Raw genomic sequence first — 24,195 nt, forward strand, 5'->3', positions numbered from 1 at the left:
CTAGAGGTGGGTATTTCCAGGAGAAGACAACCAAATGAGAGCAGAAATGTTGCCAATTTTTATAAAAGACCAACAGAAGGGGGTGAAAAATATCATCTCCCTTTTATTGTTCTTTTATTTTGAAGATATTTGGGTGTTCCCCTCCCCCAGTCTTTAGAGTTGCTTTCAGGGGTTTTGGTAAAGGCACACTTTGTGCGACTTATTTCCAGATTTAAGGTTTTTTTTAGTGTTAGTCTGTTTTGGGTAAGTGTTCCTAAAGGTAGCCTCTTGAGTATAAGGTGGACGTTGGAGTCCTAGTTTGCTATAGAATGGTTACTCTCTGAGGCTGCAGGGACAAAGTTCGTGTTCTTTATTAGGGATTTGCTAGGGTTCATCGCATGTAGACCAACCCTCTCATGAATGGAGGCAAAAGCTGTTAGTCTCCATTCACGAAGGGGCTGGTCTGACATGCGACAGACCAGCCGCGAAATGCCTTTTGCGATGGACCCTAGCAATTCCCTCTTTACTAATAGGTTTGATTTTCACCCCCCTCATTCACATGGTTTAAACTCATCTTTTTAAATTGTCAGACGGCATTGATGCTGATAGGTTTGTGTTAGGAAAAATTGCAACTATGGGATATTTTTCTCTGCTACTCTTGTTCCTGTGTCTTCATGGAAATAAATTCTCTGCTACTCCTGCACTAAACTATTAGACTACTATATATTAGAAATGTAAGGGCATGTTTGGTAAACATTAAAAAATCATGGAATATTTGTTCACCCAAGGTGAAGGAAGGGTACAGAGGGCTGTTGGAAGAGAGATCTCAGAGGGACCTAAGTGAGGGGAGCCTGTGAAGGGTTTAGTAAAAAAAAATGAAAAAAGATTCTCTGTTTAAAATAGTATTTTTGTTTCCCAGTTTTCCATCTCTCTCCCCCCTCCGAGACAGGAGGTCGGAGGGGGAGAGAGAGAGAGAGAGAGAGAGGTCCATTTTACATGGAAAATTTGCTCGTGGAAGATGGGGTTTCATCAAGAGAGAGAGGGAGGTCCATTTTCCATGGAAAATTCCCTCGTGGAAGATGCGTTTTCCATCAAGAAGTCACTCGTGGAAGATCCAATTCAATGAAGAAAAAAAAATTCACTGTGGAACATGGATTTTAAAAGGGTGCCACATCAGATATTTAGGGCAACCCAAGTAAACCAGGCTAGCACTGGGTCCCCCTACAGAACACAGTCAAAACGCTTGCCAATTTCCACCCCCTTTTCCGTGACGTTTTTGTGGCAAAGTGTCTCAACCAAACAAAGCCAAAAAGAGCCAAAGAGTGAGATGGGATGCAATCCAACCATAATCTCATCCTAAATCCTAATGCAATAAAGATCACCCATCATTGAAATAGTGATTAATTTTGTGTATGTGAGCCTGAGGAGATACATAGACAATGTTTCTTTTTACAAAAACTAATCAAAGCCCAAAACATATATACCCTTCCGACCACCTTTCTTTTAACATTTGAAGTACCCTCTCCCCCTCTCCCTCTCTCTCTCTCTCTCACCCCAATTGGATGAAAGAGTAAAAAGACAAAAAAACTGAGAGAGTTACGAAAATGGCAAGTGTTGCCTTTTGGGGGCTTGTCATTCTCTGGGTATCAAGGGTTGGAGCCATTGGCATAAACTGGGGGACTTCATCATCACACCCTCTCCCACCTTCTAAAGTTGTGAAATTACTACAAGCTAATAATATCACCAGAGTCAAGCTCTTTGATGCCGATCCTCAGGTGGTTGAATCTCTTTCTGGGTCTGGAATTAATGTCATGGTTGGGATTCCTAATGCCATGCTCAAGAGTTTGAGTTCTTCTAAGAAGGTTGCAGAGAGTTGGGTTCATGATAACATTACCCGCTATTTTTCTAATGGTGGAGTTGGACGTGTTCGAATCGGGTAAGTTGCCATTTTTTTGTTTTTGTTTTTATGGGTATGGGAGACTTTGGGTTATGGATTTGGAGGAGCATTGCTTTAGAAAAGAGGGCTATACTTAACTATAAAATATGCAAAAAGAGGAGGCATGAGAAATGGGGGTCACCTTGTTGGGAAAGTGTCTTGTTTCCCACGACTAGGTTTTGTAGTTGTGGTGGGAAAGAGAGGCACTCTAGGGTTTTGGAAAACTATGTGATAGAAGCTCCTTGTACCTACGATCATAAGGTGGTGGCTAGATCTCTGCCGTGAGATGATGAGAGAAACCAAAGAGAGAGAGAGAGAAAGGCTGTGTGTTTGGGGTGGGGTGGGTGGTCTTCTAGACCTTTTTTTCTCTCTTGGGTTGTGGTACAGTCTCTTAGAGAAATAATTCTGTATCTGTTGGAAAGAAAAAACAGTAACCAGTTTGCTTCAAGGCGCGAAATCGCTTTCCTTAAGACAGATTTCGCCCCCACTAGAAGTGTGCAAAGGGGATCCGCGAACTGCCTCCAAGATACAATGAAGCCAGTAGGAATGTCCTACTAATTTGACGACGCTATGCACAAGCGGACTCAAATCCGAAATGCCCTTAGAATCTTACAAGCCTGAGAGAATCAGTCTAATTTCTGTTACTGCAGTATAACAGTAATTAGATAAAAAATAAGAAAATAGTTTAGTAAAACGAATTTTGGTGGGAGCAAAAAAGAGAGTAAAATGCACTAGAAGTTTTAAGAATTTATCCAGAAATGGGTAAATTCGATTGTACTTTGAAATGGTTGGGTTATGCAACTTTTATAGAGCCTCTGGTGTCTTTTCAGTGTGAAAAGCACCCCTGTATAGAGTCTTTCCAGATCGGTTTGAATTCTAGCCGTTAGATCGCGCCCATACGCGATTCAACGAACCAGATCAATCCTAGAGAGTCTGTTGGGATATTTAAATTCCCGTCCTCCCATCTAACCGTTAGATGATCCATCTATGGTACAGATCGCACCCCTTAGATCCTTGACCGTTGGGAAGGGACACAACCCAATGGATCGCACCCACTGACCGTTGGAGCACTGGGCCCGCTGGGCCGACCGTTGTGCTCGAATCAAAGCCCAACCCAATCGAACTATTCGACACTGGGCTTGGGCTTGATGGGCCTTTGAACTATTGGGCCCACCCACTAGACCGATCCACAATCGTCTAGATCCAACGGTCAAGATCAGATCTGGAAAAATTAAAGGCTCCAATCGCTCCTCGCTACGATGCGGCGTGCGAAGTGCAAAGTGCGCCTAAAAAAGCGCCAATAAAGCGCCACTATGCGCCCTATAGCCCATTGCCCACGCCGCGCGTGCGTGTGCGCGTGCGCGTGTGCGAACGGTGCGTTGCACCGTCCCGCGGGTCCAACCATGGGTTCAACCCAATGTGCAATCAAACAAGTAATAGAAAAGTGTAGTGCTTTATAAGCCATTCTCTTTCTTTTCTCTCATCCGATTTGGGACTATCTTTTCAACTACATTACACTATTCTCTTTCTCTTGCAAAAAGCAACTATTTCCAAAGAAAAGTTTTTCTTTTTCCAAAACACACTTAAAGAAAATATTTTCCAAATATTGTTTTGACCAAAAACACTTGATTTTGAAAAATCTTTAACAATCCCCCACCATTTTCAAAATCAAAAAAGATTTTCTCATCAGGCTTGGAATTTTTATGCATAAATAAAGGTATCTTTCGATTTGAACCTTTACTTAGTGAAAACACATCAAAGTTAACCAGAATTGCATAGTAGACATGTCTTTGAACTAGCGATTCTATTTGGTTAACCGGACACATCTCACACATAAGAATTTATCTCTTTAGGCAATTTCTAAAAAACCGACACATGAATTGGCCTTGTGTCTATATCTTGGTTTCATGAGTGCTCTAGAAACTAGCCAGGTCTCATAGGAAGCGGCACCACTCCCACACTCACATAGGTAGACTTATCAAGAGTGCCCCTGTAACTATAACACTCCAACACTTTGTTATAAGTCTATTAAGAGCTCAAATGCTCAGCCTTTCCCTTTTATACATTACAGGTACCAAGCACTTTACCTTGGGATGGAAATATAATATATATTATAGTGCTTGCAATCACTCTATATGATGTACTTTGACTTATTGAACTCAAGACTTGATATTTATTCAAGTGTTGAGTCGAGATTCCATCATTGGTGACTATTTGGTAATGGCTTTAACCCCATCCCTAATGATGTTTTACACACCATATCTCTCGCAAGAGCTTTAGTAAATGGATCAGCCAAATTTTGGCTTGATCTCACAAAATCAATAGTTACTACTCCATTAGTAAGTAACTCTCTCACAGTACTGTGTCTAAGTCCTATATGCCTGGACTTACCATTATAAACATGATTATATGCCCTTGATAGTGTGGCCTGACTATCACAGTGGACATAAATCGATGGCACAGGATTAGGCCATAACGGAATTTCCAATAACAAATTCCGAACCCATTCCGCCTCTTTACAACATGCTGCCAGAGCTATAAACTCTGCTTCCATAGTGGATGTTGAAATGCATGTTTGTTTCTTAGAGGCCCAGGAGACTGCTCCCCCACCAAGGGTGAAAATCCACCCACTGGTTGATGTATGATCTATACGCTCAGTTATCCAACTAGCGTCAGTGTATCCTTCTATTACAGTTGGATAACCACCATAACATAAACCATAGTCTATAGTTTTCTTTAAATATTTTAATACTCTATAGACTGCATTCCAATGAGAGAAATTTGGATTACTGGTAAACCTACTAAGTTTACCCACAGCAAATGCTATGTCTGGCCTAGTACAGGTCATAGCATACATAAGGCTACCAATCACACTAGCATACCCTAGTTGAGAAATAGTCCTTCTAGAATTAAGATATAACTTCCCACTAGGATCAAAAGGAGTTGAAGCAGGTGAACAATCAAAATGATTAAACTTTTTAAGAACTTTTTCAATATAATGTGACTGGGTTAGAATCAAACTACTGTTATGTCTTATGATTCTTATACCCAAGATCACATCTGCTTCACCCATATCTTTCATATCAAAGTTTTGAGATAAAAATAATTTAGTACTTTGAATACATTCAAAATCTGTACTAAATATTAACATATCATCAACATATAAACATATAATAACACCACTACCACCTTTAAAGTTACTATATACACATTTATCTGACTCATGAATTCTATAACCATTAGAGACTAACACCTTATCAAATCTTTCATGCCATTGCTTAGGAGCTTGCTTTAGGCCATATTAAGATTTGACTAATTTACAGACTTTATGCTCTTGACCAGGTAAAATGAAACCTTCAGGTTGTTCCATATACACTTCTTCATCAAGTTCACCATTTAAGAATGCTGTTTTAACATCCATTTGGTGAATGTGAAGTTTGTATATGGAAGCAAGAGCAATCAAGACTCTAATGGTAGAAATCCTAGCAACGGGAGCATATGTATCAAAATAATCAATTCCGGGTTTTTGAGTAAACCCTTTGGCAACTAACCTAGCTTTAAACTTTTCTATAGTTCCATTTACTTTGATCTTCTTTTTGAAGATCCACTTACACCCAATAGGTTTAGATCCAGGTGGTAGATCAACTAAATACCAAGTCTTATTACCCATAATAGAATCCATTTCGTCATTAATTGCTTCTTTCCAAAAAGCGACATCCTGTGACTTTATGGCTTCCGTATAGGTTTGAGGGTCACTTTCTACATTTAAATCTAACATTATAGAAGATTTGAGTTTTTCTCTTGTCCCTTCTACTAGGTAAGTAACAAAGTCAGGACCAAAACTCTTTTCACTTCTATCTCTTTTACTTCTTCTTATTTCACTAGGTTCACCATCTTTTGTTTGTGGTTCTAAAGAAAGTTCCACAGTATTACTAGGCTGAACTTCTTTTGGAATTGAAGTGAACCTATTCTCATAGAAGAAGGCATCTCTAGATTCAATTATTGTATTAATTTGTAGAAAATCATTAGGTTCTATAACTAGAAACCTATATGCCTTACTATGGCTAGCATATCCTAAAAAAATACACTCTATACCCTTCTCACCTAATTTTCTTAATTTAGGTTTAGGAACTTTAACAATGGCTCTACAACCCCAAACTTTAAGATAATTCAAGTTTGGTTTTCTTTTCTTCCAAAGCTCATAAGGGGTTACATTATTCTTTTTACTTGGTACCCTATTCAATATGTAACAAGCAGTAAGTAATGCTTCACCCCAAAAAATTTTATTCAAACCAGAATTAACAAGCATAGCATTAACCATTTCAGGTAAAGTTCTATTTTTTCTTTCTGCTACACCATTTTGCTGTGGTGTATAAGGGGCAGAAGTTTCATGAACTATGCCCACTGATTCACAGAAAAGAGGGAAATGGTATTCACCACCCCTATCAGATCTAAGGCATTTAATGCATGTTTCACATTGGTTTTCTACTTCTGTTTTATAAACCTTAAACTTTTCCAACACTTCATCTTTATGACTAAGTAAATATACATAGCAAAATTTAGTAAAATCATCTATAAAAGTAACAAAATACTTTTTACCTCCCTTGGTAGGAACACTATGTATATCGCATACATCGCTATGTACAAGGTCTAACAGATTAGAAGTTCTATCTACTGAGAGAAATGGTTTAGTTATTAATTTAGTTTGCATACATATTTTGCATTTATCTACTAAATCAATTTCACATTTTGGAATTAAATCTAACTTAACCATATCATGCATTTTCCTAGTATTAACATGTCCTAAACGATTATGCCATAAAGATAAAGAGTCAACAACATAAGCAAAGACATTTACTTTATTGATATTGAGTTTAAACATCCCTTCATACATATATCCCTTTCCAACAAAGGTACCCCCCTTAGAAAGAATGAATTTGTCAGATTCAAATACGAGCTTGAAGCCATTCTTGTTAAGAATGCTTCCAAAAACTAAATTCTTTCGCACTTCAGGTACATGAAAGACATCGGTAAGAGTGAGGCGCTTGCCGGATGTAAATTCCAGTTCTACTTTGCCTCTTCCTTTGACTTCTGCCGTCGACGAATTGCCCATGTAAAGGACACTTCCATCTTCAACCGTTTCATAGGTCGAAAACAGATTCCTTTCTTTGCAGACATGCCTCGTCGCACCCGAGTCAATCCACCAATCATTGCCATCTTCAAGAATATTTGCTTCTGAAATCATGGCCACAAACTTGTTGTTGTCTGTTGGTGTTCCCGACTTCTTATCTTTAAGAAGTCGACATTCACTCTTGTAGTGGCCTGGTTTGCCACAATTAAAACAAGCACCCTTCCTTTTCTTATTTTTATTATTCTTCTTGTCAGGGTGTTTGTTTCTCTTCCGATTGCCTTTCCCTTGTTGGTTTGGTTTATTGACATTTTCCACCAAGTGTATCTTAGAGGAAGAATTCTCATGATCATCTTTATGATCTCTAATCCTTGACTCTTCCTCAATCCTGAGGCATAGAGCCAAGTCATCAAGAGAAATCTCTTCTTTCTTGTGTTTAAGACTTTTTCTAAATTCTTTCCAACTTGGCGGAAGTTTGTCAATAATCGACGGAATTATAAAGGAATCATCAAGTAAAATGCCTTGCAAATGAATTTGACTCACCATGTGTTGGATTTCATGCAGTTGATCAATAACAGGTTTATCATCTACCATGCGATAATTCAGGAAACGACTCACAGAGAATTTTTTGCTGCTAGCATCCTCCGCCATGTACTTCGCTTCGAGTGCGTTCCAAATCTCACTTGCCGATCCCATTCCCTGATATATGTCGAACAAAGTATCCGACATAGCATTGAGGATGTGCCCTTTGCAGATGTAATCATCTTGTTCCCATTTCATTCTTGCACGAGCCTGCGCTAATGTCTCATTTTCAACTGTTGTCGGCCTTGGGGATGTGAGAACTCGAACTACTTTGAGCGACGTAAGGATGAAGTGCAACTTCTTCTGCCATCGCTTGAAATTCCCTTTGTCAAATCGCTCAAGTTTGACAAAGTCTTGGGACATTTGACGGATTGAGTACAACGCCATTGAAGCAAAGAAAAATATGTCTTAAGATTGTTAGAGAAATAATTCTGTATCTGTTGGAAAGAAAAAACAGTAACCAGTTTGCTTCAAGGCGCGAAATCGCTTTCCTTAAGACAGATTTCGCCCCCACTAGAAGTGTGCAAAGGGGATCCGCGAACTGCCTCCAAGATACAATGAAGCCAGTAGGAATGTCCTACTAATTTGACGACGCTATGCACAAGCGGACTCAAATCCGAAATGCCCTTAGAATCTTACAAGCCTGAGAGAATCAGTCTAATTTCTGTTACTGCAGTATAACAGTAATTAGATAAAAAATAAGAAAATAGTTTAGTAAAACGAATTTTGGTGGGAGCAAGAAAGAGAGTATAATGCACTAGAAGTCTTAAGAATTTATCCAGAAATGGGTAAATTCGATTGTACTTTGAAATGGTTGGGTTCTGCAACTTTTATAGAGCCTCTGGTGTCTTTTCAGTGTGAAAAGCACCCCTGTATAGAGTCTTTCCAGATCGGTTTGAATTCTGGCCGTTAGATCGCGGCCATACGCGATTCAACGAACCAGATCAATCCTAGAGAGTCTGTTGGGATATTTAAATTCCCGTCCTCCCATCTAACCGTTAGATGATCCATCTATGGTACAGATCGCACCCCTTAGATCCTTGACCGTTGGGAAGGGACACAACCCAATGGATCGCACCCACTGACCGTTGGAGCACTGGGCCCGCTGGGCCGACCGTTGTGCTCGAATCAAAGCCCAACCCAATCGAACTATTCGACACTGGGCTTGGGCTTGATGGGCCTTTGAACTATTGGGCCCACCCACTAGACCGATCCACAATCGTCTAGATCCAACGGTCCAGATCAGATCTGGAAAAATTAAAGGCTCCAATCGCTCCTCGCTACGATGCGGCGTGCGAAGTGCAAAGTGCGCCTAAAAAAGCGCCAATAAAGCGCCACTATGCGCCCTATAGCCCATTGCCCACGCCGCGCGTGCGTGTGCGCGTGCGCGTGTGCGAACGGTGCGTTGCACCGTCCCGCGGGTCCAACCATGGGTTCAACTCAATGTGCAATCAAACAAGTAATAGAAAAGTGTAGTGCTTTATAAGCCCTTCTCTTTCTTTTCTCTCATCCGATTTGGGACTATCTTTTCAACTACATTACACTATTCTCTTTCTCTTGCAAAAAGCAACTATTTCCAAAGAAAAGTTTTTCTTTTTCCAAAACACACTTAAAGAAAATATTTTCCAAAAATTGTTTTGACCAAAAACACTTGATTTTGAAAAATCTTTAACACAGTCTTGGTTAAGAAAGGAAAGGGTTATCATCTGTGGGTTTGAGGCTTTAATCCAATGTAATCGTTGTATTTTGCTTTCTCATAGTGGAAGACCATGTTTTCGCCTGCAGACGCCTGCAGACGTAAGCAGCTTGGATGACCAACATAAAAACTTGATGTTTCTTTTTTTTTTTGAATGGTTAAATACTCGATGTTCATCTTGTGTTTTTCTTTTATTTCTATGATTTTCTTACTTTTGCGCACGATTGGTTGAGATTTTCCGAACGGATTTCTCAACAAGCGGTATCAGAGCCATGGATGGAGTGATCGTCGGTTTGGCTGCGGTTGGAGCGATCCGGGTGTTGTGATTGGATCATGGTTATAGTGATCATTGGCGGTAGACAGATTGTTCGAGAGATTCTCTTTCTAAGTGGAGCTCCGTAACAAGGCATTTACCATCTAAATATTTCTCTATAATTTCGAAAGGTTATCGTATCAATCTAGGATTGATTAGATTGATCGGTGTGTCTAGAGGGGATTACCTACTTGCCTTTCCCATATTTTCTCCTATGTGTGGAACGATCAAATTTAATCCTGTTTAGAGGTGTAGGGTTATTTGAAATGCCAATAAAGTTGAGTTTTGCCCGGTTCAACATCGATCGATTTGACGAAAATGGTAGTTTTGCCCTATGACAGATGGGGGTAAAAGACATTCTTGTTCAACAAGGCCTGGCTAAGACGTTGAAGGGAAAAGATGGGAAGCTAGAGAAGATGACGGATATCGAGTGATAATACATAGAGTCGAAGGCAATCAACACAATTTGACTGTATCTAGCGGATAGCGTTGTTTTTAGCGTTATGGAAGAAGAATCGATGCCAAAGTTATGGGATAAGTTAGAGAAGATTAAAATGCCAAAAAGCTTGCCCAAACAATTGTATGTGAAGTGGCAATTGTACGAATTGAAGATGCACGAAGGCGAAAATCTTCTTGAACACATAATTGTGTTAAAGGGGCTTGTGAAAGGGTGTAATCAAACAAGACATCCTCAAGGAATGACAGAAGCTTCAAAATCCTCTTTCATGTTGAATTGTTATGTTTGAAAATTGTGACCAAGGAGCTCTTCATTCGTAATTTAAGTATAGTTTACCATGAAAGCATATTATCTTGCTAAATTAGGTAACAAATTATAATTTTCGTTAATAGGAAAGAAGTAGTGGTTACCCTGCAAGTCTCACTTTTATCTTGTCCAATTCTTACCGAGCATTTAATCAAAATGACGAAATTGCCTTATCACCAAATGTCTTTCATTCCTCCTTTCATAATGAGGTTGAAAAGGTTGGAAGCTTGAGTTGCTACTAAGAGTTGTTAAAGTCTTCAGGTTTTCTCCAATTTGAAATCAGGAACTCTTGCAGAAGGATTAAATGTTAAAAGTGATGGAACCAGATCGATAAAAACATCAAGTGACATGTTTGTAATATTGAGGAATGTAGGCATATATAATATATTCTTAAATTTAGTAGGGAACTCTGAACCACACGGATTTTCTATTCCAACACCCTCATCTTTATCCTCCTCCTTGTCTCCTGTACTATGTTTTAATAATTTTTAATATGTAATAATTTTCAATGCCAACACCTATCTAGGAGAAAGACTTCGACTCTATATCCTTTGACATGGATAAGGTGTACCCACATGGCCAATATGGTATGCTCCCACGTCCACACAAGCTGATACTCAGGATTAGTTTACCCTTGTGCACCAATGTCTATTTCCTTCTACCACGCTTGCAGATCCTCTCAGAGTCTCACCAGATGATAGATATGTGAAGGAAGAAATCGCATTACTGCAGATTGCTACCATCAATATAACTCAAAAGTAAGGAGTTCTCTCCCTCGGCCCTCACACACCATATAGGTGAGCTCTCCATCTCTGCACTCTTTGAAGTTTCGTGGGTGATTGATATAGTGTCACTCACCATATTTCTCTCTCTCTTTTTTTTCTTTTTCCGAATGGTGCCACTCACCATATTCCTGATGGTTGAGGTGGCAAATCATCTCTTGTCCCTTACTATCTTTTGGCTCGCATTGCCATGGGTGCTTCCCATCACTCATGTTGGTTTTGTGTCTTTCTTCCTCCTTTGGTATTTTCATGTTCTTGGTGTCCATGAGTCCCTAACACTCAATGGAAATTGCTGTGTATTTTTTAATTTATCTCACAAATTGGTTTTTCCTCTATCTTTACCATGTCCCCTATTCTTAAAAGATCTACGAACAAGGAAGCTCCTTGTTCCAGCTGGTCTAGAGTTGCCGAGTCTCGAGCCGTCAAAGTTCTGTTTCAGCTTCCCCAGAGGTGGTGGTTCCTATTTTGGCCGCCGACCCTCCATGGCACGCCTATTCATCTATTTCCTTCCAAGACCTACAGAAGGATGTCACCAATATTCCTCCAAAGGAAAGACGGATCAAAACCCATTAGGCAATCAGTGAGAAGATCTGCCTCCGCAAACTGCTTATCCACTCAAAGCGATGCTGGCCAACCTTCCCCTATACTTCATGACTCTATTTTGGTGCCCTAGCATTATTCATAGGGTGTATCAACTTTTGAAGAGCTTCTTATGGAACGATGAGGAGAGTACGAAGTACTATTGATTAGCTGGGAGGTTGTCTGCAAGTCGAAGCCTGAATGGGGTCTTAGTATATGCATTCTTAGAGAGATGAACAACACGCATTTGAGATAGTGGTTGTGGAGGAGCAGGATCATCTTTGCATGCTGTGATTACTGAGAAGTAATGATTCTAGTTTTGGTGGGTGAGCTTCTCAAAATGATTTTAGTTTCCATAGAGTCATTGTTTGAAGAGAGACCCCGGGTGACAAAAATGTCTTTCAGCTGGGTATCAGATGTAGAATGAGTTTTGGGTGCGGATTCGATTCTGGCATGATCTTTGGTGTGGTGCTTGCCCGTCAAAAGACGAGTTCCCTGGCCTTTATAGAGTGGCTCTATCAATGTGTTAGTCTTTAGGCCTTTCCATCTTTGTTTAGATCAAAGATCATGACAAGATCACAGATCTATTGAATTGTAAGAGGTACAATTATACTTGCAGGAGACGAAAATCAAGGATAGATCTCACCAACTTTATTCATGGAATTCAAGGTTGCAGCATCCTTAAAATTTCTGGGCAGATTGGATTGTTCTTGCAAGTTTCCTTGATTGTTTTTTATTTCTTCTCATCAAATTGCTTTGGATCTTGGAGGGAGATGCAGGATCTACAGTAGATTGATTGAACCTTGCATTAAACAGGGACGAAATGGATTGATCTCGGAAGAGAAATCTTGGAAAACAAGCCTCCAATCTTCAAGAATCAAAGTGAAATTTCTGCACTTAGGAGTTTTTCCCTCCAAAAGGGGAATCTCAGCCCTACTCAAATTCAAATTCAAATCATTGTAAAAACTACAGCAATTTGTTGAAGAATTTTCAAGAAAAGACCCATGAAAATTCAGATCTGTTCATATGTTGACTACTTCCTGCTACTATGTCTGAAAATCTCATGGATCAAACAACGAGGTACTGCAGAAAATCCAGGAAAATTCATTTCTGAAACCACTTTGAGGCTGCTGTCTTGAATTTGTTCTCAGGTTTGAAAGATCCTGTCTGCTGAGAACCCATTCAACTCAGTCCAGCATGTAGCCTGATTATCAACCGGTATTATTCCTTGACTGAAGCTTTCCGAAAGTCCAAATGGGCTTTAGCTACAGAGCTTCTCTAGTGGAGAATGGACTAAGCTTGAAGGATAAAATCACCAAACTCATCATTCAGCCAAAGTTATTAGGAGCATGGATATCGAGAACCAAACAGTCACAGTTTAGCATGTCAACCTAGACTCAAGTTAAGATTCCCGCAAATAGAACTGCTTGTCCTCATAAAGACATTAGGATCATGTCTTGATCTTTTCACAGATCAAGCTTTCCGCAGAGGGCTTGAGATAAACTGAGATTAGTTAGGTAATTCAGCAACAGACACAAGTTCTACTGTCTTTTTATCTAATATGGATAGAAACTCAGAAGCTTGTGAGACAGAACTTCTTAGTTAATCTTCAACTCCTCTTTTCAGTAGGGAATCTAACTAACTCTGAGCGAATCAAGTGATAATGTCAAATGGGGCATCATCATTGTTGTTCAGATGTCTTGTATTTTGGCAGTGATATAGTACCCTGACAGACCAATGTGCACGACGTACACGAGGGTTGAGTTGGGCATGCATGGGGCAGCGTCCCATAAGGAAAATTTAACTTTTGGTTTTGTGCTAAAGAGTATATCGGTAATTTTCTTGATGTAGTGGCATTGATATATAAGCCACCTATTAGGGTTATGGATTGTGAAATTTTCTCTGAGTTTTCTTGGCCGAGAGAAAAAGAGAGTTTTGTTACCCTAAACCAAAATAGTGAACTCTTCTTCAGTGGATGTGAGCACAGTGCCGAACCACGTAAATCTTGTGTTCTTGCTTTTTGTGATTGTGTTTCTTGCATCTCTTCTTAATGTTTGTTGTACATCATGTTTGATCCTATTTGTGTGATTAAAGATCGTGGTTTTCTACAATCATTAGCAGAGGCATTAACCAATGATAGGTTTAAAAGCTATGGTGGAAGAGATTAATGCTCTCTACAATATTGACACGTGGGACATTGTGACTGGAACATAGTTTCCGGAAACTCCTTGGGCGGGTGGGAAACTCGTTTCACCTAAAACGCGTTTCTCGCGGGTGGGAAACTCGTTTCCCTAAAACGCGTTTCCTGCGTTTCGTAAATGTTACCGTAACATGAAAAAAAAATTGGAGAAATGTTTCCGAAACGCATGGGAAACATATGAGAAACGCATGGGAATCATGTGTGAAAAGCGTGATAAACGTATTCAACAGTCGTAGAAAATGCATGCAAAACGTGTAGGAAACATGTGTGGAACTTACGAAAATCATTTTTGAAAAAACACATCAAAAATTGTGGAATAGATATTAAAAAAGAAAACAATAGCATATATTGTAATAAAAATAAAAATAAGAAAATTTCAAATAGAAATTTGAAATTAATAAAATTTAAATCTACAAAACCACATATTTCGTGTTTTCCTTGTATTTCATGATTGTTTTTTCTATTGTTTATGAAACGCTTCTAATGTGTTTCCTAAGACCTTTTTCATACGATTTTCTATCATTTTCTCATTTCCCCTATATTTATTTTGATGCGTTTCCCGTTTCCGTTTCACGTTTTGTTTCCCACCCTAGTAACTATGGACTTGACTTGTAGAGAAAATGTGGTTGCTGCAATTGAGTTTTCATGCTAAAGCAAAAATATGATGGCACCATCAACAAGTGAAAAGATTGTTAGGCTACTGATATTGGTGTTGCCATGTTTTGATAATTGCACTATCTCACCTTTTCTTTTCTTTTTGATTTGGCTTTCAGAGGTTTTTCGGAATTCTAATAACCTTTGACAGGTGGTTTAATAATAAAAGAGAAGGTGAGGTAGTACGATTTATCAAAAGATAAAGAAAAAAGAAAAAAAGAAAAGAAAAATCAGATTACTCTTCTCCCCGTGTGATTTCTATCTCTTCCTCCTCTAATCTCACTATTTATCTCAAGGTACTTTTTAACAAGAATAACATATAGAAATTGGATAATTACCCCAGGTCCTTACACATGAAAGTACACAATGGTATACGCAAGCACATGTTACGCAATGGTATATGCTAGACTCTAGTATATACTAGCAGCTAGAGTGAACCCTATTTCCTCTCATGTCTCACCAAACCCTCTATGGAAGCTTTGGTATCCTGTTAGTAAACTTCAAACTCTATTTTTATCTTAGTTTTATGCATTTTGTAGTGCCTTACATGTAAACTAAAATTAATTATGCTAGTTTGAATCGATAAAGTCACCGTTTTAAAAAAAATGTGCTAGTTTTGGGTGTTGAAATGTTTGTGAGGTGGAACCAGATCAAGATAGTCAGACTTTGATATGCATTAACCTGTGAAACAACTAAATGATGCCTGCCACTGTCGTTTTTCATAATTATATCTATGCATGAGGTATGAATTTGCCCAATATCTCTTTGATACTTTTGAATGTGAGGAAGACTACAACGAAAACCGTGGTTATAACTAGAGTAGTCAACCACTGTACTACAGTTAGATGCTTGCTGTTTCTTTTCTTTCGGAAGATAATCACGTCAATAAAAAAAAGTGGCAGCAATTACTACAAAAAAGAGCATATCATGAAGGAATCATTCCTCAGATTTGTGCATTTTTATTATGATATTCTAACAGAACTATTTACAGGTACATTGCCGTTGGAGATGAGCCCTTCCTCCAAAGCTATGGAGAACAGTTCAAGCCCTTTGTCATCGGTGCGGTGACTAACATCCTGCTGGCTTTGACGAAAGCAAAGTTAGCAGACAAGTTGAAAATTGTTGTACCCTGCAATTCCGATGCCTACCAGTCTGATTCTTACCTTCCATCGAAAGGGCACTTTAGGCAAGATCTCAACAAAACCATGATCCAACTCCTCTCATTTCTAAGCAAGCAGGGATCACCTTTTGTTGTCAACATCTACCCTTTCTCGAGCCTTCACCAAACTAAGAACTTCTCCATTGAGTATGCCCTCTTCCAACCAACTGCACATTCACTAATAGATGACCATAAGACATACAAAAATAGCTTCGACACAAGCATTGATACTCTTATTACAGCTTTGTCAAAGGTTGGCTTTCGTAGCATGGAAATTATCGTTGGGCAGATAGGATGGCCCACAGATGGAGCAATGAATGCCTCATCCTCAACTGCTCAGACATTCATGAAAGGCCTAGTGGATCATTTGAAGAGCAACGCCGGCACTCCACTCAGACCTCGGAAGCCTCCAATAGAGACCTACATTCTCAGCCTGTTAGATGAAGATCAGAGAAGCATAGCCACTGGGAACTTTGAGAGACATTGGGGTGTATTCACTTTTGATGGCCAGGCTAAGTACAATGTGGATTTAGGCCAAGGGTCGAGGGATCTTGTCAACGCTCAGAATGTAGAATATCTTGCATCCAAATGGTGTGTGGTGAATAACAACAAGGACTTGTCAAACTCAAATGTCTCTGCCAGTGCTTTAGAAGCGTGTTCTCATGCTGACTGTACTGCCTTATCTCCTGGAGGCTCTTGCTTTTCTGTAGGTTGGCCGGGAAATGTTTCATATGCTTTTAATAGTTACTACCAGCAACAAGACCAGAAGGCAGAGAGCTGTGATTTTGGTGGGTTGGGCCTCATAACTACTGTAGACCCTTCTGTTGGTGAGTGTAGGTTTTCTGTTGGGCTCGACACATCGCTTTCTACTTCCTTGCATGGGACTTTGCTCGTCTGGTGGATGTTCCTGCTAATGGTATGGTTGAATGGTTTGTAGTAAATATACTGGTATGCAAGAGTTTGTTTAGATTGTCATTGGAGAGATTTGCTATGCGGGGAGATCTTGTTGGCTTGTTTGCCACAGTTTGGGATTGTTTCATCACTTGAGCTTGTAGATTTTGCCATGTTGTACAAGTTTTGTGATTCTCTCAGAGCCGTCTTTTCTGTTCTCATTTGAAAGAACACACCTTGGTAGTGATTGAACTTCAATTAGTTGCTGCTTTTTCAATCTTTGATTATATCCATTAGATTTGGATAGTGGAGTGAGAACAGAAATCTGGAAATAGCAGTTGTGTTTGGGTGGCGGTGTGTAGTGAGAACTTGAATTTTGCAGGGTCTTTATATTGTTCTCCCTATTTTTATCTTGCAATATTTTCCTCTGATTTTTTGTTGGTTTTTCTTGCAAGATGTATTAGATCCATAGTTAACTTTTGTTTTGGATCACGGGTATCGGTTCATTTGTCAAAGGAGTAGCTCAGACATCAATTTATGAAATCGGAGCAGGTTATCAAGCAGAATGGTGGTTTCTTGCTTGGAATTGGCAAGCACATTTAATGGTGAAACAACCAATTACTCCAAAAGCGTAAGCTGTTGGAGAATGCTTTATTTAATCTTTTATACTTTTAACACTCCCTCTTACGTGTGGCTCCTCTTTTTAGGGTTAGCCTACACATGGCACATGTGGCCTCTCTTTTGGGTAGGCCATTAGATGTGGATTTTTAATATCAAGGAGAACACAGGGCCAATTGCTCTGATACCATGTGAAGACAACCAATTACTCCACAAGTTTGAGCTGTTGAGAGTTGGTGTTATTTAATCATTTAGACTTCTACACTCCCCCTCATATGTGGCCCATCTTTTGGGTTGGCCGTACACTTGGATTTTTAATATCAAACTCTCCAGGTTTTGAACAGAGGACCTGCCGATGAGACAATTGCTCTGATACCATGTGAAACAACCAATTACTCCAGAAGCTTAAGCTGTTGAAGGAGGCATTATTCAATCTTTTATACTTTGACGCTCGCCCCCATGAAAGGAGTTAATGTGATATTTCTACAACAAAGAAATTAAATTAACCTCTAATATTCTTATTTAATTTAAGATACTCAGGTTTTATATATCATTTCAGTTAAAAAGTGGTGGGCCGACATCTTTTTTATTATATTTAATAATGTGCTTTGAGTTCCACCTTTCGAAAAAAAAACGGTAATGAGTTTTTGTTTTTTGTGTTTTAAAGGTGACTTCAGTAAGTAAAGATGGAGGAGAGATGCTGTCCCAACATTGTATGGTAAACTGTTGAAGTGTTAGGCTAAAACAATAGAATAGTACTTTAAACCTCAACCAAGAGGACATGAGCTACACTAGGATAAAACTCTTCTGCACGGAGTATCCACTCTCCCGCCTTTTCATTGGCAAATTTGAAAGTATGCAAGAAACTTGGACAGATGAAATTTGCAGTTGTCTCGGATTTCCAATATGATAGGTGATAGTTTCCAAGGTCCTGGTGCTTCTCCACTCGCCCAAGTGCGCCTAATTAGATTCGCATGGTCCGGAGTCTGAAAAGATTATACTGCCCTTGGCGTCACGGATGAGTCCTCCTATCCTTGCCGGGTCCGGTTTGCGGTTGGCATTGACATCAAAGTTAAGCTTGAACCAACTAAGAGTGAGCGGGTTGCATAATGGAGAAGGAGGGATTTGAACTATTTTCTCCCAAATGATTGGTTGCCAATTTCTAAACTTATCGGTCATTGAATATGAATCCAAGAGATGGCTTGACTTTGCCCAAGAGATGATGAGGTCTATCTTTATCTAAGAATTTATATATGATGGGTGGCCGTGAAAACACGTGAAGTCTAAAAAACTAGGTACGGCCCAATCCATATGATGATCCAAGTTCATCTGCACAACATAAATAGGTTGTGCCCCAAAAATCATGTACATAGGATGATCCTAACCGTCTGATCTGTAGAAGATTCCATAAATGATTTTGAGGGCACTCCATATTCAGAATAGTTCAGATCAGAAGGTTAGGATCATTCTATGGAAATGGCTTTTGGGGCACAACCTATTTACGTTGTGCCCAAACAGATGAACGGTTTGGATTATCATATGGATTGAGCTGTACCTACTTTTTTAGACTTCACGTGTTTTCACAGCCGCCCATCATATAAATTCTCATCTTTATCTCAGATATGATCCTGACTATTCTTGTTTTTCTTTATCTTTGAAGATTCTCATGTTTCTCTCTTATGCCATACTATAGCCAAAGGGGTGCAAAAACGCAGCAGCCTGTTGGCTTCCAACACGTGGCTAGAGGAGGGCCCACTGCAGTACCCACGTCAGCAGGGGTAGTTTGGTAATTCCCTCGGAGTAGGTGAACCTGAACCTATAGCTGGTCGACACCTGCTTTGGGGCATTAACTCCCCACCTACCCCAAACTTTCCCTATAAAAAGGCTCCCAAAGCTCATAAATCAGGGTATTGAATTCTTACCCACCACTCTAAAAACCACCCCTTCACTCCGGCTCTTACTGACTTGAGTGTCGAAGGGTCTGTCCGGAGTACACTCCGGGTCGGCCATTCTGACCTCGTTTGCTTCTGTGCAGGATATAGTTAATCAGGACTCTAACCTCCATTTCACCTCCTCGAGCCCTCCAGCTCGGCTCTTACGTCACTGTCATATCTGTTAACCGATTTCGGGCCTAACAGATTGGCGCCATCCGTGGGACCCCAGAACGAAAGGCTGTTCCAATCACTTTACAAAAATGGCAGGGCGCAAGAGTGCGCGGGTGCCAACCGCACGGACTACCCGAGCCGTGCTACCCGACAGGACTCGGAGTGAGCGACTCGCCTCGCTAGTGGTGGCAGCTTCTGCTACGGCCGAACAGAGCCAGCCTCGTTCGGAGCACCTCAACCCCATGCCCACTCCAGAGCAAGTTCAAGCCCTCTTTCGGCAAATGACAGCTCTCGTTGGGCAGTACCAGCAGTTACTCCAGGCGCCCCCCCAACCTCCTCCGGAAGCTCCACGACCTGTCCCCGAGAGGCCAGATATCCACAGGGGAGAGTCGTCGCGCCATGGTAAGGACCGAACTCACCACTCCACCAGACAAGTCCGTCACCCCACGGCCAGGCAGGCACAGACAGAGCCGCACCACCGTCGAAGGTCGCGGTCTCGCTCTCCGCAAAGGCACCGAGCTCATGAAGAGCGCGTGCCACAGGCAAAATCCCGGTCCCGTCGTAGAAGTCCGGAAAGCCACTCCGGCTCCGCGGCGAGCCCATTTGCGGAAAGAAACAGGTCCCCAGACCGTAGAGTTGACCCGGTGCTGCGGAAAATAGAAGAGATGGACCACAGAATTGAAGAGCTGGCTAAAGATCAAAGCCGGCCTGTTTCTAGGGCGTTCACGAGCAGAACGCCATTCACCGACGACGTCATGGCCGCCCCAGCACCCAGGATATTTAAAATGCCAACTATTCCGCAGTATGATGGGACCACTGACCCCGTGGACCACTTGGAGACGTTCCGAACAATGATGCTCCTCCACGGTGCGTCAGATGGCTTCCTTTGCAGAGCATTCTCGACGACCCTGACAGGTGCAGCAAGGGACTGGTACTCAAGGATCAGACCGAACTCCATCAGCAGCTTCGATGACTTCGGGGAAGACTTTGTCCGCCACTTCATGAGCAGCCGCAGGCCAAGGAAAACAACAACATCCTTAATGGCCTTGCGGCAGGAGGATAATGAACCTCTCAAAGCTTTCGTCAACCGATTCAACAGGGAGGCGCTTCAAGTGCCAAATCTAGACCCCTCGGCCGCTACAAACGCACTTCTCGCAGGTGCTAGATCTAATGATTTCCGCCGAGCAGTGGCCCGCCGGAATCCACTCTCCCTAGCGGACCTAATGGCTGGGGCGGAGGAATATATTTCGGTAGAAGAGACTTTGGCAGCTCTGGACTCGAGTCGAAGGAGGGCCTCTGATGATATGAACCGAGACAAGCACCCTGCTAAGCCGCGTAGGGATGACAAGGTTGTTAGAAGAGACAAGTCCCCCCAAAGAAGGGAGGAAAACTTCACCCCTCTCAACACATCCCGAAGGCACATACTAGCTGCTATCAGCAGAGAGGAGTTCATAAAGTGGCCAACCCCAATGATCTCCAAAGGGAACAGGAGAGACAAGTCAAAATACTGCCGTTTCCACAGGGACTACGGCCACGACACGGACGACTGCTGGCAGCTGAAGGAGGAGATCGAGCAATTGATCAGTCGGGGCTATTTGAAAAAGTATGTCCGAGGTGACACCCACAGGAACGAACCCAAGGAGAGAGGTCCCCAGGGCCGGAGTCCTCGGCGGTCTCAACCGCCCCCAGCCCAGAGACAATCTCCTCCACCGCCTAGTCCACAACCAGAAGTACCCCGCTCCCAACCAAGGGGAGTCATCGGCACAATCATGGGCGGTCCGGCAGCTGGTGGCACCTCATCCGCTGCGCGAAAAGCTTACGCACGCCGAGTCAATACCGTGCACGCATGCGACAAGAAGATGAAGACGGAGAATGAGATCTCCTTCTCTGATGCAGACCTCGACAGCTTGATATTACCACATGACGACCCCCTAGTCCTAACCATGCTCGTCGCGAACTGGGAGTTGAAGAAAATCCTGGTAGACAATGGGAGTTCAGCCGACATCCTGTACTACCACGCCTTCGAAAGGATGATGATAGGTGACGACCGCCTAAGGCCGGCAAACTCAGATCTCTTCGGCTTCTCGGGAGAGGTAGTCAAGGTTGAGGGACAGATCGAACTTCCTGTCCTCGTCGGAGAATTACCCTGCCAAGCCTTCACCATGGTCAACTTCCTAGTAGTGCGAGCCACTTCGGTCTATAACGCTATTTTAGGACGGCCGGGCCAGAACCAGATCTGCATTGTCGCATCTGCTTATCACCAGAAGATGAAGTTTATTACGCCCAACGGCGTTGGAGAAGTAAGGGGGGACCAGCCGTAGTCTAGGGAGTGTTATGCAATGGCACTGAAAGGCAAAAATGCGATAGAGTCATTTCCGATTGAGCTACTCGACATGAGGAGTGAAGCTCAGGGAACTCAACCCGCAGAAGACCTTATCTCCACCCCCCTGTGCAGAGATGATGATGAAAAGGTCGTTAAGATCGGCTCCTCTCTAGACGACGGCACCCGGCGCAGCCTCACCCAATTTCTTCGGGACAACGCAGATGTCTTTGCATGGACCTCCGCAAACATGGGTATTAATCCGGAGGTCAGTACGCACAGGCTAGGTGTTGACCCAACCTGCAGGCCAGTAAAGCAGAAAAGAAGACACTTCGCCCTCGAGAGGCAGCGGGCGATCAAAGAAGAAGTGGAGAGGCTCCTGAAAGCCGACTTCATTCGAGAGATCCAATATCCGGACTGGTTGGCAAACGTAGTCCTGGTAAAAAAGGCAAATGGGAAATGGAGAACCTGCGTCGACTTCACTGATCTGAATAAAGCCTGTCCCAAGGACAGCTACCCACTCCCAAAGATCGATCAGCTCATCGACGCCACTGCAGGTCACGAGTTACTGAGCTTCATGGACGCCTTCTCCGGATATAACCAGATCAGAATGTATGAGTCAGATATCCCGAAGACCTCCTTTGTAACAGACCAGGGGACCTACTGCTACCGTGTTATGCCCTTTGGCCTGAAAAACGCCGGGGCCACATATCAGAGGCTCGTAAACAAACTCTTTCGGACTCAGATCGGCCGCAACATGGAAGTCTACGTTGACGACATGCTGGCCAAAAGCCGGAGTATGCAAGATCATGTCTTCGACCTGGAAGAAACGTTCCAAGTCCTGAGAGAGCACAGGATGAAGCTCAATCCCACCAAATGCACCTTCGGCGTCAGCTCGGAAAAATTCCTAGGGTTTATGGTTAGCCAAAGAGGCATAGAAGCCAATCCAGAAAAAATCAAGGCCGTGGTGGAACTCGCTCCGCCCGAAACCATCAGAGAAGTGCAGCGACTGACAGGGATGATAGCCGCGCTGGGGCGCTTCGTTTCAAAATCTGCGGAGAGGTGTCTCCCTTTCTTCAACGCAGTCAAAAGATTTAAGACCGCGCCCTTGACAGAGGAATGCCAGGCCGCCTTCGAGGAGTTAAAAAGATATTTGTCCTCTCCGCCGCTATTAACAAAGCCTGAGCCTGGTGAGGAGCTACTCTTGTATCTATCTATAAGCCCCCTTGCTCTGGCAGCAGTCCTAGTGCGTGAGGATCACAGCCAACAAAAGCCGGTCTACTACGTTAGCAAGGTCTTACACGATGCTGAAATAAGGTACCAGCGGGTCGAGAAATTGGCTTATGCGCTGGTGATGGCGGCCAGGAAGTTGAGACCGTATTTTCAAGCTCACACGATAAAGGTCCTTACTGACCAGCCGCTCAGGCAAATTCTCCATAAGCCGGACACCTCGGGGCGACTCGTTAAATGGGCCGTGGAACTGAGTGAATTCGACATCCGCTACATGCCCAGGCCCGCAATCAAGGTTCAGGTATTGGCAGATTTCGTAGCTGAATGCTCCATCCCCCGACAGGCTGCCGAATTTGAAATTGTTCAAACCCCAGTTCTGGAAAAGTCAGTAACTCATGAGGAGCGAGCGACGAATGAGGCTAAAGCAGAAATCGTCCCCGCGCCAGTAGAGCAGGATCCATCAGCCACCGAGCCCCTCTGGGAAGTGTACGTGGACGGGTCTTCGAACAGGGGTGGCTGTGGCGCCGGTCTGATTCTCATCGGACCAAACAGCTTCACCGCAGATTATGCCCTAAGGTTCGGATTCCGCGCATCTAATAATGAGGCAGAATACGAAGCCCTCCTCGTCGGGATGAATCTCGCCATTCAAGTCAAGGCCCACAGGCTGAAAGCCTACTGTGATTCCCAGTTGGTTACAAATCAGATTCAGGGAACGTACGAAGCCCACGACGAGCGTATGATCAAGTACCTCTCTCTGGTCCAACAGTTATCCACCAACTTCAAAAGTTTCGAGGTCGTCAGAATCCCCAGAGCAGAGAACACAAAAGCAGATGTACTATCTAAGCTAGCCGCGTCCGGATACACGACTCTCGGGAATATATGTATGGAGTTCCTACAGAGATCCAGTATCGAGAGAAAGGCCGCTGAAATCATGGAGGACGAAATCGTCGACTACCTGCGTAGTGGGAAACTACCCAAGGCGAAGAAAGAAGCCCGCAAGGTGATCAAAGGGTAGCCCGGTTTTCACTCGATGGCAAGAGCCTGTTCAAAAGATCCTACACCCTCCCATACTTAAAGTGCCTCCGGCCCAGCGATGCCGCGTACGCCCTGCAAGAAACTCACGAAGGTATTTGCGGAGAGCACCTGGGGGGCAAGGCCCTGGCGATCAAAGTTTTGCTGAGAGGTCTGTACTGGCCAACCCTGAGACAGGATGCCCTGACCCTGGTCAGGAGGTGCGAGAGATGCCAAAAGTTCTCCCCT

The 24,195-nt window shown here is 42.5% G+C and overlaps 1 protein-coding gene and 1 long non-coding RNA gene across 2 annotated transcripts; both read left to right on the plus strand.

Moving 5' to 3' along the window:
- The first annotated feature begins 1,437 nt into the window (after window positions 1-1,437).
- On the plus strand, window positions 1,438-17,066 carry LOC143875203 (O-Glycosyl hydrolases family 17 protein). The gene is made up of 2 exons (XM_077376948.1): window positions 1,438-1,915; window positions 15,604-17,066. Exons 1-2 carry the CDS (start codon window positions 1,584-1,586, stop codon window positions 16,706-16,708), a joined length of 1,437 nt encoding a protein of 478 aa, XP_077233063.1. The 5' UTR covers window positions 1,438-1,583; the 3' UTR covers window positions 16,709-17,066.
- LOC143875219 (uncharacterized) lies at window positions 10,902-12,530 on the plus strand. Its single transcript, XR_013249881.1, has 2 exons — window positions 10,902-11,194; window positions 11,543-12,530. It is a non-coding gene; the product is annotated as an uncharacterized LOC143875219 (long non-coding RNA).
- Window positions 17,067-24,195: the final 7,129 nt, after the last annotated feature.

This window comes from Tasmannia lanceolata, unplaced genomic scaffold (assembly GCF_043159265.1).
Source record: "Tasmannia lanceolata isolate RefF3 unplaced genomic scaffold, GAP_Taslan_0.1 ptg000002l, whole genome shotgun sequence".
Taxonomy (NCBI): domain Eukaryota; kingdom Viridiplantae; phylum Streptophyta; class Magnoliopsida; order Canellales; family Winteraceae; genus Tasmannia; species Tasmannia lanceolata.